The sequence below is a fragment of the Anopheles nili genome, chromosome X (genome assembly GCF_943737925.1).
Source record: "Anopheles nili chromosome X, idAnoNiliSN_F5_01, whole genome shotgun sequence".
Taxonomy (NCBI): Eukaryota; Metazoa; Arthropoda; class Insecta; order Diptera; family Culicidae; genus Anopheles; species Anopheles nili.
The window spans coordinates 6,837,921-6,853,349 of NC_071293.1; the positions used below are offsets into that span (position 1 = coordinate 6,837,921).

General features: G+C 48.1%; 5 protein-coding genes across 5 annotated transcripts; 3 read left to right on the plus strand and 2 right to left on the minus strand.

Moving 5' to 3' along the window:
• Positions 1–543: 543 nt before the first annotated feature.
• Positions 544–1,586, plus strand: LOC128729162 (peroxiredoxin-2). The gene is made up of 3 exons (XM_053822817.1): positions 544–680; positions 761–954; positions 1,031–1,586. The coding sequence occupies exons 1-3, from the start codon at positions 648–650 to the stop codon at positions 1,491–1,493; spliced, it is 690 nt and encodes a 229-aa protein (XP_053678792.1). The 5' UTR covers positions 544–647; the 3' UTR covers positions 1,494–1,586.
• Positions 1,587–1,690: 104 nt separating this feature from the next.
• Positions 1,691–4,245, minus strand: LOC128729130 (nucleolar protein 14 homolog). Its single transcript, XM_053822780.1, has 2 exons — positions 3,846–4,245; positions 1,691–3,771 (listed from the first exon to the last, which is right to left on the minus strand). The coding sequence occupies exons 1-2, from the start codon at positions 4,243–4,245 to the stop codon at positions 1,748–1,750; spliced, it is 2,424 nt and encodes an 807-aa protein (XP_053678755.1). The 3' UTR covers positions 1,691–1,747.
• A 541-nt stretch (positions 4,246–4,786) lies between these two features.
• Positions 4,787–6,031, plus strand: LOC128728585 (methionyl-tRNA formyltransferase, mitochondrial). The gene is made up of 4 exons (XM_053822213.1): positions 4,787–4,944; positions 5,002–5,208; positions 5,271–5,572; positions 5,640–6,031. The coding sequence occupies exons 1-4, from the start codon at positions 4,787–4,789 to the stop codon at positions 5,996–5,998; spliced, it is 1,026 nt and encodes a 341-aa protein (XP_053678188.1). The 3' UTR covers positions 5,999–6,031.
• A 487-nt stretch (positions 6,032–6,518) lies between these two features.
• LOC128729295 (maestro heat-like repeat-containing protein family member 1) lies at positions 6,519–12,942 on the plus strand. The gene is made up of 7 exons (XM_053822963.1): positions 6,519–6,603; positions 7,038–7,215; positions 7,521–10,794; positions 10,871–10,995; positions 11,071–12,415; positions 12,483–12,585; positions 12,660–12,942. Exons 1-7 carry the CDS (start codon positions 6,519–6,521, stop codon positions 12,803–12,805), a joined length of 5,256 nt encoding a protein of 1,751 aa, XP_053678938.1. The 3' UTR covers positions 12,806–12,942.
• On the minus strand, positions 12,625–13,655 carry LOC128729296 (lysozyme 2-like). The gene is made up of 2 exons (XM_053822964.1): positions 13,506–13,655; positions 12,625–13,433 (listed from the first exon to the last, which is right to left on the minus strand). The coding sequence occupies exons 1-2, from the start codon at positions 13,653–13,655 to the stop codon at positions 13,137–13,139; spliced, it is 447 nt and encodes a 148-aa protein (XP_053678939.1). The 3' UTR covers positions 12,625–13,136.
• Between the last annotated feature and the right edge of the window lie 1,774 nt (positions 13,656–15,429).

Below are 15,429 nucleotides of genomic sequence, written 5' to 3' on the forward strand. Positions count from 1 at the left end.
TTGTATAGGAACCGAATTATGAACGTGCACTGATTTTTTTCTAATTTAATTACACCTGTTGTAAACCTTGAATGTGGGGTTATTTATTAAGCGTTCACTTGAAAAAAGGTTTTTATTACTGCACTTCAGATTCGTTTTTATCTCAATTTTTAAACATTATGCTGCAGAGATTAGGGAATTACTAAATACTGTAAAAGAACGTTCTCATTGCAGACACCGGTAAAATAAAACAAGCATAAGAAGAAAAGTCATGCTCCAAAATTGTGTTTACTTTTCCAGTGTTGCCATACAATCTGCTTAATTTCCTTTGTGATAGCTTATTTCATACTAGATTTATTTGAAGCAAATAAACAACGTAATAAATCTTATCTCATATATATTATGATGATTATACAAAACATCGATTGAAATGTACATCTTCGATGAAAAATATCCCATTTGACAACACTTCTTTGTTTATCGCGAATCGAATCGGACGTACATTTTTCGACTGTCAAACCGGCAACAGTTCGCAGAGTGTGTACATCTTTTCTCTCAGCTGTCAGTGAATCGTTATAGACAAAAAATCGTCTTGCTCGAGAACATCCTCGTGTCGATAATCAGCCCCATTAAAACGTTCCTTTTGTGCTGGTTTTCATCCATTAAAAATGTCGTTCCTGGCGCGTACACTCGCACAAACGGTACGTAGCAAATTGTCGGCCATACCGGATCGACACGCGTCCAGATTATGTAACTGCTAATACTTTTATCAACCCCACAGTGCTTTCGCATGGCGTCGGGAGCCGGATTCCAACAGCGCCTGCTGCACACAAGCCGTTCGTTAGCGGTGGCCCAGGTTCAGCATCCTGCTCCAGCTTTTAAGGGAACCGCCGTGGTGAATAGCGATTTTCGTGAAATTAAACTGGAGGACTACAAAGGCAAATACTTGGTGCTGTTCTTCTATCCACTCGATTTGTAAGTATTACTGACCGCTGACCGTTATGCAGTCAATGTTGAATTTAAACCTCTCGCTTTCGCTCCTTTATTGCAGTACCTTTGTCTGTCCAACGGAAATTATTGCATTTAGTGATCGCATTAATGAGTTTAAGGAGCTGAACACGGAGGTGGTTGGTGTGTCGGTCGATTCGCATTTCTCCCATCTCGCTTGGGTCAATACACCGCGAAAAGCCGGTGGGCTGGGTAAACTAGAGTACCCATTGCTGGCCGATCTAACCAAGCAAATTTCCGCTGATTACGGGGTTCTGCTTAAGGATGGAATCTCGCTGCGTGGGCTGTTCATCATCGATCCGAGCGGCGTGGTGCGCCAAATCACCATTAACGATCTACCTGTCGGCCGATCGGTGGATGAGACATTGCGGCTGATTAAGGCTTTCCAGTTCGTGGAGAAACATGGCGAGGTGTGCCCCGCTAATTGGGAACCGAAGACGAACGCGGCCACTATCAAGCCGAATCCGAAGGATTCTCGTGAATATTTCGAAAAACATGGCAAGTAGGGTGCCATCCGAAGGAGTGGTGCTGTGAAGTTATCTTTTCTATGACATTCTATGTATAATAAAAATAACGGAGACTCGAGAGCCTCTGGCATTTCTCTGCAAACAACTACCTTTCTTTGTCACAACTGCTAGCAACGAAGGATAAGCTACCACAAGGGTTCGATTAACAATTTATTTAGCGCTTAAGCGACGCAATTTCGGTTGCGAAATAGCTCGAATACATTTATCATATCTGACCATCTTAGCGTGAGCATCTATTTACGATGTTTCGCCCGTCGATCGAGCGATTTCAGTTCGCCCTGTTGCGCAGTAGCATGGCTAAAGATCTTCCGAACCTTCTCCTTGCGTTCACGATCGCTCTCCATGCGCCGCTTGTGCTGCAGCTTGGCAAGATACTCGTTATCCAGCCGGATCTCACGGGCCGCACCACGTGCTAGCTTCTTTACCTTCTTTTGCAGCTTCCGGCGCTGTTCGCGCAGCGGTACCGCTGTTTTAGGTCGGCGCCAGATGTCCTCGTACACCGTTTCTACCTTTGGCTCCATCAAACGGAGCGGTTTCGGTTTCCGTTCCGCCTTTACGAGATACGCCAGCGGTGGCTGTGAGAGCTCGGTTAACGTTTGTGTCGTTTGCTGGACAAGCTGCTGCAGGGAAGCAGGAAACATGGACGTTTTTAGGGCACCAAGTGGACGCAGGAAGTGCCTGGTAATGATTGAGTTTGCGGGGCTCTTTTCAAGTTGCTTACAAACGGCCCCGATCAGCGACACTGCGCACGCAATTGCTCGTATTTTAAACGAATCCGTAATCTCCACAAGCAGTACATCCTGTGCTGTCAGCTGCAGCTCTTCGGTAGCGCTAGTTGTGTCTTGCGATTTTGAGGTTTGCAGACAAGAAGTGACTTTAAACGGCTGCACCACGTTTTCGACTGGTCGGGATATATCACGTGGACAGGCTTGTTGTAAAACTGCAGTCAAGTAGGCTAAAGCCGTTGGTAGAATGCGTTGCGATTGTTCCACGCATTCCAGTGCTGTCGTAACAAGGAGCAAGCCACGAGTGATATCCCGACGGTTGCGCACTTGGCAGCGTGTTAGCATTTCCCCAATAAACACCATAACCGGCGTAACAATTGTGTGCTTTCGATCCGACGAAGAAAAGAGTAATGGTACTAGCTTCAGCAGCATCAGCGTCGCGAGAGAAGGATAACGCCGAGGGTGTTCCTTAAACTCAGTGTATTTTTCCTCCACCACGTCCAGGAACACCGTCCCGATTCCAACCTGATCAGCTTGTGCCATATCGTGTAGCAGTGGGATCAGCAAATGAAGCGTTTTAAATTCCTGCTCTACCGTGGTCGCGTTCACGTGGGAAAAGAGATCCCCTACGTAGTTCAGCGTATACGCGAACAGTACCGACCAGCGCGATTTGTTCAGAAAGCTCTTTTGCTTTAACGTGTGAACCATGCTACCAATCAAGGCTATCCGTTCGTCAAGGCTCTGCTCTGCAAGCATCGCCGCGAACTGTTCGTATTCTCGCGGTACGTCCACTATTTTGGGGACGAAATTGACAACGATCGGTTTATTTGGTGTGGGTGGATTTTTCGATGGTTTAACCGTCGGTTTAACTTGTGGTACAGGTTCCAGCTCTGGTTCCGGTTCTTCATCCTCATCGCTCTGTTGAAGTGCAGCTTTGAGATCTGACAAGCTATCCACATCACTGCCAGACTCGTCATCCGTGTCTTCGTCCTCATCCTCCTCACCACTATCAGCTTCATCCGCTGCTGGGCGGTTATCACCGTATGTATCGTCATTCGTTTCATCTTCCTCTTCGTGGTTACTTTCGTCTCCTTCATTAAAGTAGTCATCGGAAAGCGCATCAGCCGATATTGGTCGACTCGTTTTAACAGCCGTTTGTTTCATTCGTTCCTGCTTTTCTCGCTCAAGCTCTTCCCGTTTTTTCTGCGCCTCCACCGATGGATCGACGGATTTAAGCTTCTCTGTTGGAGCGCCTCTTTTCTCGAATATCATCTCGCGCATTGTACGATCGTAGTCGTCCGGTTTCATGCGCTCATCGTCCCGGCGGATGTGCTGACTAAACTGAGGCATCAGATTCTTCAAATCATCGTCCAGCTTCAGCCGCATCTCGTACAACTCGTCCTGTTCGCGTTGCCGCTGCTCCTTCTGCTTTATGCTCTCTGCGATCAGATTTGCGATGACCGTTTTACGATCTATTCTGGTGTCCTCATCGTTGGTACCACCGCCAAAATGAGTAGCACTAGTAAATGAATCTAAAAGCAGGAAAAATAAATTAGTATGATGTGCTTCCATGCGATAGACTGTTTAGGATAGAAATTATAATCACCTTGTAGCACGCCATCCTCATCATCATCGTCAGCACCGTCGGGTACGTCGTCGAAATTTTCTATCTCGTTCAGCGTTTGTCCGACGTGGGTTAGGTTGAGGTTATACATTTCGCTCGTTTCTGCCTTCTTTGATTGCTGACGAGCATATTTGCTTTTGATACGGGCATCGAGAAATTGATTTGTTTTGTGGCGCAATTCGAACTCCTTACGGAGAGTTTGATCACGTTTCTCGAGCGATATTTGTTGGAGCTTCCCCGGATTCTTGGATTGTATGCCACGGTTGAGCACGGCGTGTTTTGATTTTGAAACCAGAGTTTCGAACGGGTTAACTTTCGAACCGGTGGCACTCTTTCTGCGAAGTATCGCATCGGCTTTGTTTCGGTTAGGTTTCGATCGCATGATGTTAAGCTAGTTTATCACTTTGCGAACTACTTGAGAATATTCTTTATCTTCACTTCAAATACATTTATTCAGCACGACCGGTAGGCTAGCGTTCCCAGCACGTGGTGAAGTATAAACACACCTGACACTGTTGACAGCATGGCTAGATAATCTAGTACTGCATATTTTTCAAACTTGTCAAGGTTTTTAGAGTTGTATCATTATATTATTTTTCATCGTTTTCAAAGACATTTAAAGGAATAAAGCTCCAGTTTATTATATCAATTTTTATTGTTCATTTATTCATACAATATTCAGACACATGTTGTTTACGATCATCTATACAGATTACTATAAATGTAGCCTGTTCTAAACGCAATTCGATAATGTTCATTGCGTACCGAATCTAGCCGGTGTGTCATGAGATTGACTAGCGTTTGTTATGGTTCTAATTCATATACATCAAAAGTATATCTACGGCAATGCTGTGATTTCAGCTGATCTCGAACAAAACGTGAAAAATAACGCCCTTGCGCACATTAAATCATCAATCAAACTTATGAACGTTCTGCTGAATCATACGCGCATAAAAGGATTATGTCGCAAACATATCCAACACACGTTGCGTTTGTTTTCGAACGTTTCACGTTTAAAAATACTATTCTTCGGCACAGACAACTTCTCACTACCTAGCTTGAAAATAATTCACAAAAATCTGTAAGTAATCAGTTTTATGCGTTGGTTATGTGCGCTAAGGCTAGAATTTTGTTGCAGAATAGATAATGGCAGAGTACAGACACTGGAGGTGGTCACGTCGTTCAAAGCAGCGAAAAATCCGGTGAAGCAGTATAGTCGTTCAGAAGGAATACCCATGCATGATTGGGCGCTCTTTCCAAAAGATATCAATAACACGTTCGATCTTGGTGTGGTTGTATCATTCGGTCATCTAATTCCGGAATCTTTAATCAATTCGTTTAATCGGTACTTTATGTTTTGATATTTTTAATCGATATAGAACTGATATATTATATTCTTCCATTTAGCGGAATGCTCAATGTTCACGCAAGTCTACTGCCAAAGCTAAGAGGTGCAGCTCCAATAGTACATGCTATTGCAAATGGTGATGAAACCACCGGAATCAGCATCATGCGTATCAAACCAAGACAGTTTGATGTGGGAGAGATTCTTTCTCAATCCATTGTACATATTGAACGAGATACATTAATGCCACAACTTCATGACCGTTTGGCGCAAATAGGTGCCTCGTGCCTGATTGGATGCATAGAAGATTTAGAAACATACTACAGCAAACTAATTATTCAGGACGATTCTCAAGCAACCTATGGTAAGTATAAAGCCGGACTTTGCATGCTAATACAGTTTCGTATTCTAATCATTCTAATTTCTAATAGCTCCGAAAATTGATCAAAAGTTTGCTGAAATTCGATGGGCGGAAGCTGGAGCAGTTAGAATTTATGACCTCTACCGTTCGTTGTACGGTTTGCGGCCCGTTTGTACTTCTTTCGTTGGTGAACTAGTGAAAATATTTAAAATGTCATACGATCGAGGGCAATCGAAAACTGTCCGTGAATTTGTGCCTGGCCACATGGAGTACTCCAAACGTACAAAGCAATTGTTAGTACGATGTTGCGATGGTGAGCTGCTTGAAATATTGCAATTATCTGTTGGAGGGAAAAAGATCCTAACGGGGCAGGATTTTTATAATGGTTTTCTCAGCAAAGTTAACCCGTCGGAGAGGTACTTCAAGTGAAGATAAATCCTCGATAGTAGAAAAAAAGTGTAATGTAAGGTAAAAGAATGCCGCAACCAAATGCTTCCATTTGTTGTCATCTGAAAGAAATCGCTTCAAGCATTGTGAGTAGCAAATCTATTTGTTTCCATGCTCATTCCCTTCGTTTGTTGTTCACATTTTCGCCCATCATATCTATGACAATCGCCCATCGCTATTCGCCGTGCCCCATCCGATTGTTTTCTTTCTGCGTTGTCATATTGATTACCCTTCTTCGAAAGCACAGCTGTCGTATCAGCTGAATTTGACGTTTGCGAGCGATGCAACAAAAACCCAAACAAAGCGGACATATTCGAGCGACAAGGCGTACGATTGCGTGCATCTAATTTGGAAGCCAACAGAAAGCGCACCGGAGCAGTGATTCGTCTCGCCACCGTCAACCAACCTCCTATACGCCCCTACGTTGGGAAGTGTTGCGCCTTCTTAATTGCCCCCACTCACCCCAACGGGGCATGGTTGGAACGTCATTAGTGGTGAAAATATGGAAAAACTCCCCGAACGGACCAGCGAGAACAGCAGGAAACCTTCACCAGCGCCCGTTATCAAGCAGGACCAAAATCTAATCGGTGAGTAATGGGCACAAAAATGTACGCGTCTTCTGGGCATGGGTGTGGGGTTATTTTTTTGTTTGTTTGTTTGCCAGACTGCTCCTCCGGTTGATCTGCTTATCAGGGAGCGAAATTTGTTTCGAGTAGTATGAGAAAGAGAAAAAAAGAAGCGAAAAGGCTCCAAAGTAAAACGAAATCATAAATAACTTAATGTTCTTGATTCGTTCGGCACGCTGGGAACGGTGCGAGTGAGTTTATTGTGTGGTAGGCAGCGGCTGGAGTACAGGTTTTCTTGCATTTGCACCAGCCCGACGACCCGAGGGCAACCAGTGTGCATTACTGTTACGCATCGCTGTAGCTTGGTGGTGTGCGCCGTAGTATCGTTACTTGTGTGTATCGCTTGAAATCGAAACGTTGCGGGATAAATTTCTGAGAAATGCATATATCGGCAGCCATCGTCAACAGCCTGCTGGACAGCCTGACCGACAAGGAGGAGCTGCTGCGCAGTACGACCGAGGCCTCCCTCATCCGCATCGCCAAACGACGTCACGATGAAATCGTAGAAGTGTTCTGTGAGTACCGGAAGAAGAACCCTAAGCTGAGCGATACTCACACGCTGATCATACTTAGGTAAGCAAATGAACCACCTTTCCGACCATTGTTTTGTGGCAAACGGGTTGTATTTTCATTTCCCGTAAAGGGTAACCTTCTTTCTGAACCTACAAGAAGTAAGAAGTACATTGATTTCGAATCACACCACGCGATAAGGCTAATCAGTGAATTTGGCCGTTACAAAGTGGACCCCTTTTTTTTGTTTGTTGACGAGCTGTTCTAATGAGCAGGAATTTGACAGGTCAAAACCATACTTTGCTCACTCTAATCTTCTCATGTCTCACGCATGAGCTTACACTCCCTTTTTTGCTTTCTCATTGCAGAGTGATATCCTACATTGCGACGAATCTGATCGACGTAATCGATCCGACAACGGCTTCCAAATGCATCCATTACAGCACGGCCGAAATTACGCGCATGAGCGAACAAAACGCGGTAGTGCAGAACCCTTGCCGGGAGATTCTCGTTGCCGTTGGGCGACGTTACTGCAAACAGATCATGGAGATCTTCATCGCGCACCTGGAGCAGAACCAGCTCGGGAACTTCATGATCGTACAATCTGTGGGTGCGCTTGCGACCGCCAACACGATGGATACGGTACCGTTCATCAAGCCGATCCTTGCGCTCATCCTCCCGACGCTTGGTTCGATTAAGCAGGACTTCTTGCGGCAGGCGTATGCGTACGCGATCGGGCGGTTCTGTGAGGCGTTTTCGGAGTACCAGGAGTATCAGCGCCAGAACCCGAACGAAGAGATACCGATGAAAACGGGCATTCGGTATGAGATTCACGACGAAATGTCGATTGTCTACGATCACTTCCACGCGCACTGGTTGTCCTCACGCGAGCCCAAGCTTACTGGGGAGGTTTTGAATGCATTCGCATTCATGTACCCACTGTTACCCGTGGAAAGGATCAGCGAACACCTCGGGAAAACGGTCACAAGCGTGCTGTCGTTGTACCGGAAGAGCCTCGACCGAAGCGCCGTCACGCAGTACCTGGCCGCTATCATCAAAACCGTACTTGAGCTCGATTCGAAGCTGCTTGCTCCGATGTCCGACAATCTGGTCGCGTGCCTATTCGAGCTGGTGTGCGTCAGCCCGGACTACGACAAGCCGCAAACGGTGAAAGGACACTTTGAGGTGTTGCGTTGTTTCGACCTGCTCGCGCCAGAGTACGGAGAAAAGATCATCGAGATACTGCTCATACATTTGCGCAACAACAACGAGCGTGAGCGCATTAAATCGCTCCTCGTGGTGACGCACCTGACCAATACATCCGAGCCAGTCGTGCGGGATCGGCTTCCGGAGATCACCGGCATCCTGAAGGGTATGCTGGCGACAGAGAAACCGATCCGGGTACGAATCGTCCTGCTCCGGACGGTGGTTGCGTTTATGCAGAAGAATTTCGTACGCGACCGGGAGTTTGTGACGTTTCTGATACGCAGCAGTTGCCGCCCGAGCAAACCAAACGCGGATCATGGTAGTCCAGAGGAGCACCAGGAGTTTCAGCGGGCGTGTAACGATACAATGCACATCCTTTCGTCCACGGTCGGGACGGTTGATCACCTGTTGAAGGTGGAATTACTGCAGGCGTACCTGCGGTACGAGTACACCGACATCTGCGGCACGATTGGGAAATGTTTGGCGAATCTGTTCGCAAAAGATCCCGAGCTGGCGCTACCGGTGGAGCGACGTAATCCGTTTGACGAGGCAGAAGCTGCTGTTGAGGAACCGTTACCACCGCCACCACCGGTGTCGGTGTTCGTAAGGACACTCGCGCTGTTGGGGAACTTCAGTGAGCTGGGACGCGTGCAGAATTTGCTCGCATTTCTCCGGAGCTACGCTGGAAGTCTCTATCGGCATCTAGTGCCACTGTGGAACGATCGGATTGGCACGTTGCAAGCTGACCTGTCCGCTGGCACCGTGGATGAACGGCGATATTTCGAGCTGCTGTTTGCGTTCATTCAGGACACGATTCGGGACGTGGATGAGTACCAGTTTGTGGAGGGAGTTATCGCGGAGATGTTCCACCAGCTACCACTCTACCAACAACCGGGAAGTGGTGGTACGGGTGGAGCTGTAGGTGGAGGTAGTACAGGAAGTGGTGGTGCCGGATCCCAATCGATCGAGTTCCGTGTTCCACCACTCGATCAGGAGAAGCGTATGCTCGTGAAGGTGTTCGGTGTATGCCTTTGCCATTCGCTCGATGAACACCTGATCGCGAACAAGCTGGATCTGATCATTGCACTCGCGAAAGCGGAAAAAGGTGAACGGAATGCACCCAACGAGGAGTACGAGCGTTTGATGCAGGACTACGCGGATGCACTAGGATACGCGTCCGTTGCCCACCTCGATAAGGTGATGTCGAAGCTAACCGCACTCGTGATCGACGAGAGTGCGGTGAAAAAGTCGAGCAGCTTCTTCTCTAACCTCAACTTTATAAAGGATACGGCGCGCGAGCTGGAGGCGTACAAGATGAAGGTCCTGGCGTTGCAAGCCCTGCACAGGATCGTCGGCAGAGCACCGAAGGAGAAGGTTTCGCAGCACTTTACCGATCCGGTTGTGCGTTATTTGATCGCCCAGTTCGACAGCAAGGAGCTGTTTGTGCGCCAGCTCGTCCTGAGCACGCTGCTCGCCCTCACCGGTGTCCTTGCGCCACCGGATGGGGACAGTTTAAGCCGCGGGGATGAGCGCATGACGGGCGAACGGAACCGTGCGGAGTTGCACCGGATGTGCATGACGATTACGGTTGATACTGCGAATGATTATCTGCCGCTGTTGCCGTCAATCATCCAGCTTGCGACAGTGCTGGTGCAGCTGAGCGCGGAAGAGCAAAACCTCGACGTTAACGGGCTGCTGAATGCGATCTGTTTTTACTTTTTCACGACGGCGCAAAACCTCAAATCGCGGTTGGACACGACGGAGGATGACGCGCGCACGAGCTATCTGGCGCGGTTCCTTAATCTTGCCCTCCCGGAGGTGAACTGCTTCATCCGGACGGTGTTGGTGCAGCAAAACGCGTCGCCCGCATGCCTCGACGACGTCCACTCGATCCTTGAGAAGTGGCTTAAGGATCGAAACGGTGAGGTGCGGATTTGTGCCTGCCACGTTTACAACAGCACGCTCGAGGTGTACATGCGCTCGATGAAGATCGGTTGCGAGGCACCGTCGAAGTTCAACCAAACTGGCAGCATGCTCGGGAAGATCATACCACGTTGCATTGATTCAAACGCAACCGTCCGCCAGACAGCGGTGGACGTGCTGAAGAAGATCCTTGAGATTGCGTGCGTGTACGAGACGCTTACGGTGGCGGATGGTAGCGTCGAATGGGTCGGTGAGCTTGACCGGATCCGGTGTGAGATCGTGACGGATGACGCGAAGGACATCTACCGGATTGCGGCGGAGTTGGCGCGCATTATCGCGCAGCGTTTGTCCAACTACCAGTACGTGCAGTTCAGCAAGTGCCTGCTGTACAGCGTGAATGATCCAGAATCGAGCTCTGTTATCGGTGCCTCTTACGTGCTGAAGTTTTTCATGCACGTGAAGGGTTCCGAGATGTTCCACGCCATACCGGAGCTTGTGAAGGAGTGTCTTTACGTGAGTGTGACGCGTTTGCATATGGTCCTGGTTTTTTATCTGGGGTGGGTGTTTTAACCTTTTCATCTCTCCGTAGGCTGTTAAAGTATGCGAAGTACCGCGGGCCAAAACGACGATACTTAAATCCATCCTGGCACTGACGAAACACCACCCGAAGCTGGTGTGTAACGAGATCCTTACGCAGTGTTTGCCACTCGAAGAGTAAGTGATGCGTTAGGGAACACAAGATCCTTTCCTCGGAGGTGGTGTACATTTGTGCTTTTATACACCTTTTAGGCACGTCATCGAGTACTGGAAGACGCTTACGATGGATCCGGATTTGAGCGGTATCATATTGGACAACTTCATTGGCACCGTCACCTCCACTTGCTTGTTCGAACAGCCTCAGCAGCAGGAACAGAATGATGATGCGACACGCACCGCCACAATGCAACCGTTTGCGATCGTGTGTGTGCTGCGGGAGATGTTCCGGTGTAGCGAGCTAAGGAACGAGATGCAGACGCGCTTTGCGGAGATTTTCTGTATGCTTCTGTCGACACTCGCTTCCTATATTACGCTGTTGCCACCGTATAGCGTGTTGGCACAACCTGGTGGCCTCACGAATAACGTCACTATCCTGAAAGGCAGTAAGCGAAACGTGAAGGGTTCCACGAGCGGCTCCGGAACCGGCAAGGATGCGCCTAAGTTGAGCCCCTGCCAGACAGTGCTGGATGCGTTCCAGACATTCCTCGAGACGCTCGACATGCAGCAGATTTCGCTCGTGCTTGGTGTATGTCCTGATTTGGCCGCTAGCACCGATCTGAATAGCTTCATCGAGATTTTAACACCACTCGGAGTGGCGACGGCCAGTGAGGTTGGGATTAATTCTGCTCTGATGCGCCAAATTGTCACGACGATGAGCCGGTACGTGAACAGTCCGTACGACACGCAGCGGATCGCCTCGACCGGGTTCTACGCGCATCTCGTTCCGTTACAACCGTGCGGTGAAACCGCATCCGTCATCATGCTCAGCCTCGAGCTGTCCTTGAACGATCCGAATCCGCTCGTACGGGGGCTTAGCATTCGCGGTTTAGCGTACGTTTGCAGCCTAACCCGGCACGATATCGATAAGTACGCGACGATGTGCCTCACGTCGCTGTTGAAGGGTATTGAGGATTACAACAAGCACTGTTTCATCAACATCCCGCTCGACAGCATGCGCGGGTTGTCGCGTGTGTTGCAGGCGATCCAGCCAGCCAAATTCGAACCGTTTCAGGTGTCGTCCGCCATCCGGATTCGGCCGTTTTTCGAGAAAAGCTCCACGGAGCTGCGCGAATCCGCCATCCTGCTCTTTGGTGATCTGTGTGGGCTTAAGCTGAAGCAGTTGGCCATTGAAGGGGACGAGCGGTTAGAGCTTGGGGTGTCGGAATCGTTGATGGAGCAGCTGAGGGCCAACCTTTGCTCGCTGTTGCTGCATTTGTGCGAGCAAAATAGCATGATTGCACGGGCGTGTAAAATCGCTCTCAAGAACGTGTGCGCCCTGCTCGGTACGGTCAAAATGAACGCCCTCGCTCAGAACCATCTGCTCGAGCATGGCCAACTGCAATGTGCCGTCTTCCTGAAGGACTTTGTGAAGCTTATCGTAAGTAGGCAGGTAGAAAGGGGTGACATTTGCCCGCTCCTAATGGTCCTTAATCTCATCTATGTAGGGTGAGGAGTTGCAAGAATGGATCAACGACTTTATCGATGCCTGCTTGCCCCTACTTAGAAGCCAGTGGCCAGAAATACGAGGGAATGCTGCAATACTTATAGGTAAAGTGCGATTCAAATAAGGACACCACCGAATGCGGTGTATTTTTCAAACGGTTCCTTTTTTTTCATCCCAGGATTACTACACTGTCAGAACACGAACGTTAAATGCCAGCACATGGAGCAGATTGGGCACAAAATGTCGCTGCTGCTAAAGGACGAATGCACGTCGGTCAAGGTTAGCGCGTCGGAGGCCCTCGGTTACATTTACGGCGAGATGTGAACTTCCGGTAGGATGCAACGATGAAGGCGTTGTTTTGCAGCTTCGCTTGCTCGTTACTTACAACTTATTCCATCGCGCTCTACTCTGCGTGAACTTATCTCATTAGGTTTGTTGTTTTGTTATGTTTATTATTGCTAAAGTGTTTCTTTTTTGTTTTTTCTTTTGCGCACCATACTGCGTATGCTTGCAAGAACGAGTCGTTCTTGATGCGCTTTTTTTTGCATACCACATGTGGCAAAGCCTACGAAATGAATACTACGGGTTCAGTAGTACGCGTCTTTCTTTAAATAGAATCATTTTGCAAGCACATCCGAAACGTCGCCATTTCCGATCAAAATTGCTTTCGTAAGCACCGGTAGAACCGGGTGGCGAAGGTGCCAGTCAGCCCACCGTGACACCGTGGTCCTCCGTTCACGTGCAGCATCGTATAATCGACACAATCCACCAACCCATCACCATTGCAGTCGGTTCCGTACTTCTCCATGTACTGGCTAACGATTCCGGTCGCACACGCGTAATCATTTGCGCAATCCTCAAACGCACCCCAACGAACTGGATCGTCCGCCGGAAGGACCAACTGGCCCGCGTCCATCCAGTAGGCACGTGAAATCGAGAACGGTCCGCAGTACTTGGGATAATAAATCGCAAAAAGGGATGAGCTTAAAAGGGAAGTTGCATGCTGTTTCGAAGCGCAACTTACGGACTGTCTGCAAGCCGTTTCTGCACTGCAACCGGTCGAGGCCTCGCAGATGCACCTGAAACACGTGGCGTTAAGGTTCGACAAGTATACGACGGCGTTTATCGCTGAAAAAGAAAAAAGGACCAGCAGTAACAACAAGCTATGGTTCATGATGGAACACGTGGGATGATATTGCGATGAGGATCTACTTTCGAATGGCGAGTAATGTGCATTCGAGAGGCATCTTTGACGAGATGAATCTTCGCGATAAGCAACACAGAGTTTGCTGATAAGCTAGTTTGAACCACATCGCACGTTTTACATGAAAAAATGAAATGCAATCGATTGTTACCCGCGTCAGCTATGACTGCTCTATTGTTTTGTTTGAAAGGACAAATAAAAACAACGGACAGTTGAATTCAAAATAAACCTTCCATTGGTTTGTGTAAGGCTGATTTCAAAGTCCCTTATTACTAAACAAAAACTCTAACGGACAGTACGAAATTGTAATATAGATAGCTAGTAAATATTCGTGTTTGGGAATTTAAATAATGTTACATTTGGGCGCCTTTCTTTGACACAGTGTGATTGATGGTTTATTTTTTAAGAACGTTAGGATTAGAATTAATCATCTATAAAGAAATCGATTTGTTGATTCACTCAAAGGACAGATAAAGGAAACAAGATATTTGCTCAAAAATAAGGCGTTATGGTTTATTTATAAATGTTGATGACCTTTCAAAAACATTACATTTCGTCAATTCATGGCGTTTTATTTTTCAACGCTAGCAATTGTCGCCGTGAGTAAGTGGAAAACACTACGCTCTTCCTAGTACGGCTGCTACTAGGTCGATTGCATATCATTACATGGTGTAAGGCTGCGCATGCGTCACCTCTCGTCTACCTCCACCGGTCCGGCAAACTCCGGTGACGGGTAAATGCACTCTTGGTGCCTTCCAGAACAAAGCACCACAGGTTAGCGTCAAAAAACGGCGCAAAAAAGCGAGCAAAAACACCCCAAACACGGCGCATTTACCTCTAGTGCTGTAGAAAGGCCTTGCCAAAACAAAAAACAGACCCGTCAGATTGTACAGCGCCCTCTGGTGTGCGGTATCGAAACCATTACTGCGCCATTTCTGGCTCTTTCCGTCGCAAGCACGACAGGGTGGCTCTAATAAGCAAGGGAGAGTGAGAGAGAGCATGAGCGCGAGGTGTGGACTGTTTACTTCTGCTATCCGTCCAGCTGACTCGACCCACGCAGCACACACACGCATACACACACCTGTACATCTTTGCGCGCGTTTCCACCGCACGCAGGTCGACCGTTGCGCCACAGCAGAAGTATTGTGAAGGATTTTCTCGTCCTACAAGTGCGCTCCCCAAATTAGTGCATTTTATCGTGCGCGTCAAACCACCCGTTATCGACCGTCAGCTACATTTTCGGTGCCCATCGTGGTGCGTTTTCGTTTGCCGACCAAAAAGGACCAAAAGAAGAAAAAAACGAGCGTGTGTTGATAACGGAACGGACGGTGAAAGGACAACCACCGCAGCAGTTTGCGGGTGAATTGAATTTTGTTTGTTTTCCACCCACCGTAGGCAACCGTAACGGTGAGAGCTAAAAATATACTCCTTTTGCCCACACACGTTCGCATTTCGGAGCCCTCCGACAGGTCGCAAGAACGGGGCCCTTTTGTGCATCGCCACCCTGTGGCCGTTTTGCGTGTGTGTCGCCCAGGGCGATAAGAAAAATAATATTATCGAGCTCGTCACGGTACTGTGGGCTCATTTTTACCGTCGCGTCCGATAGGAAAATGTACCCATTCGTCCGGTGGTCGGTGCGCGTTGTGACCTAAAATTTGTGCAACGCGATTACTCACACCGCGTGAAGTGTCGGTGCGCGAGAGTGAACGAAACGAACAGAAAAGAATCCTTATAGTTTCCAGTG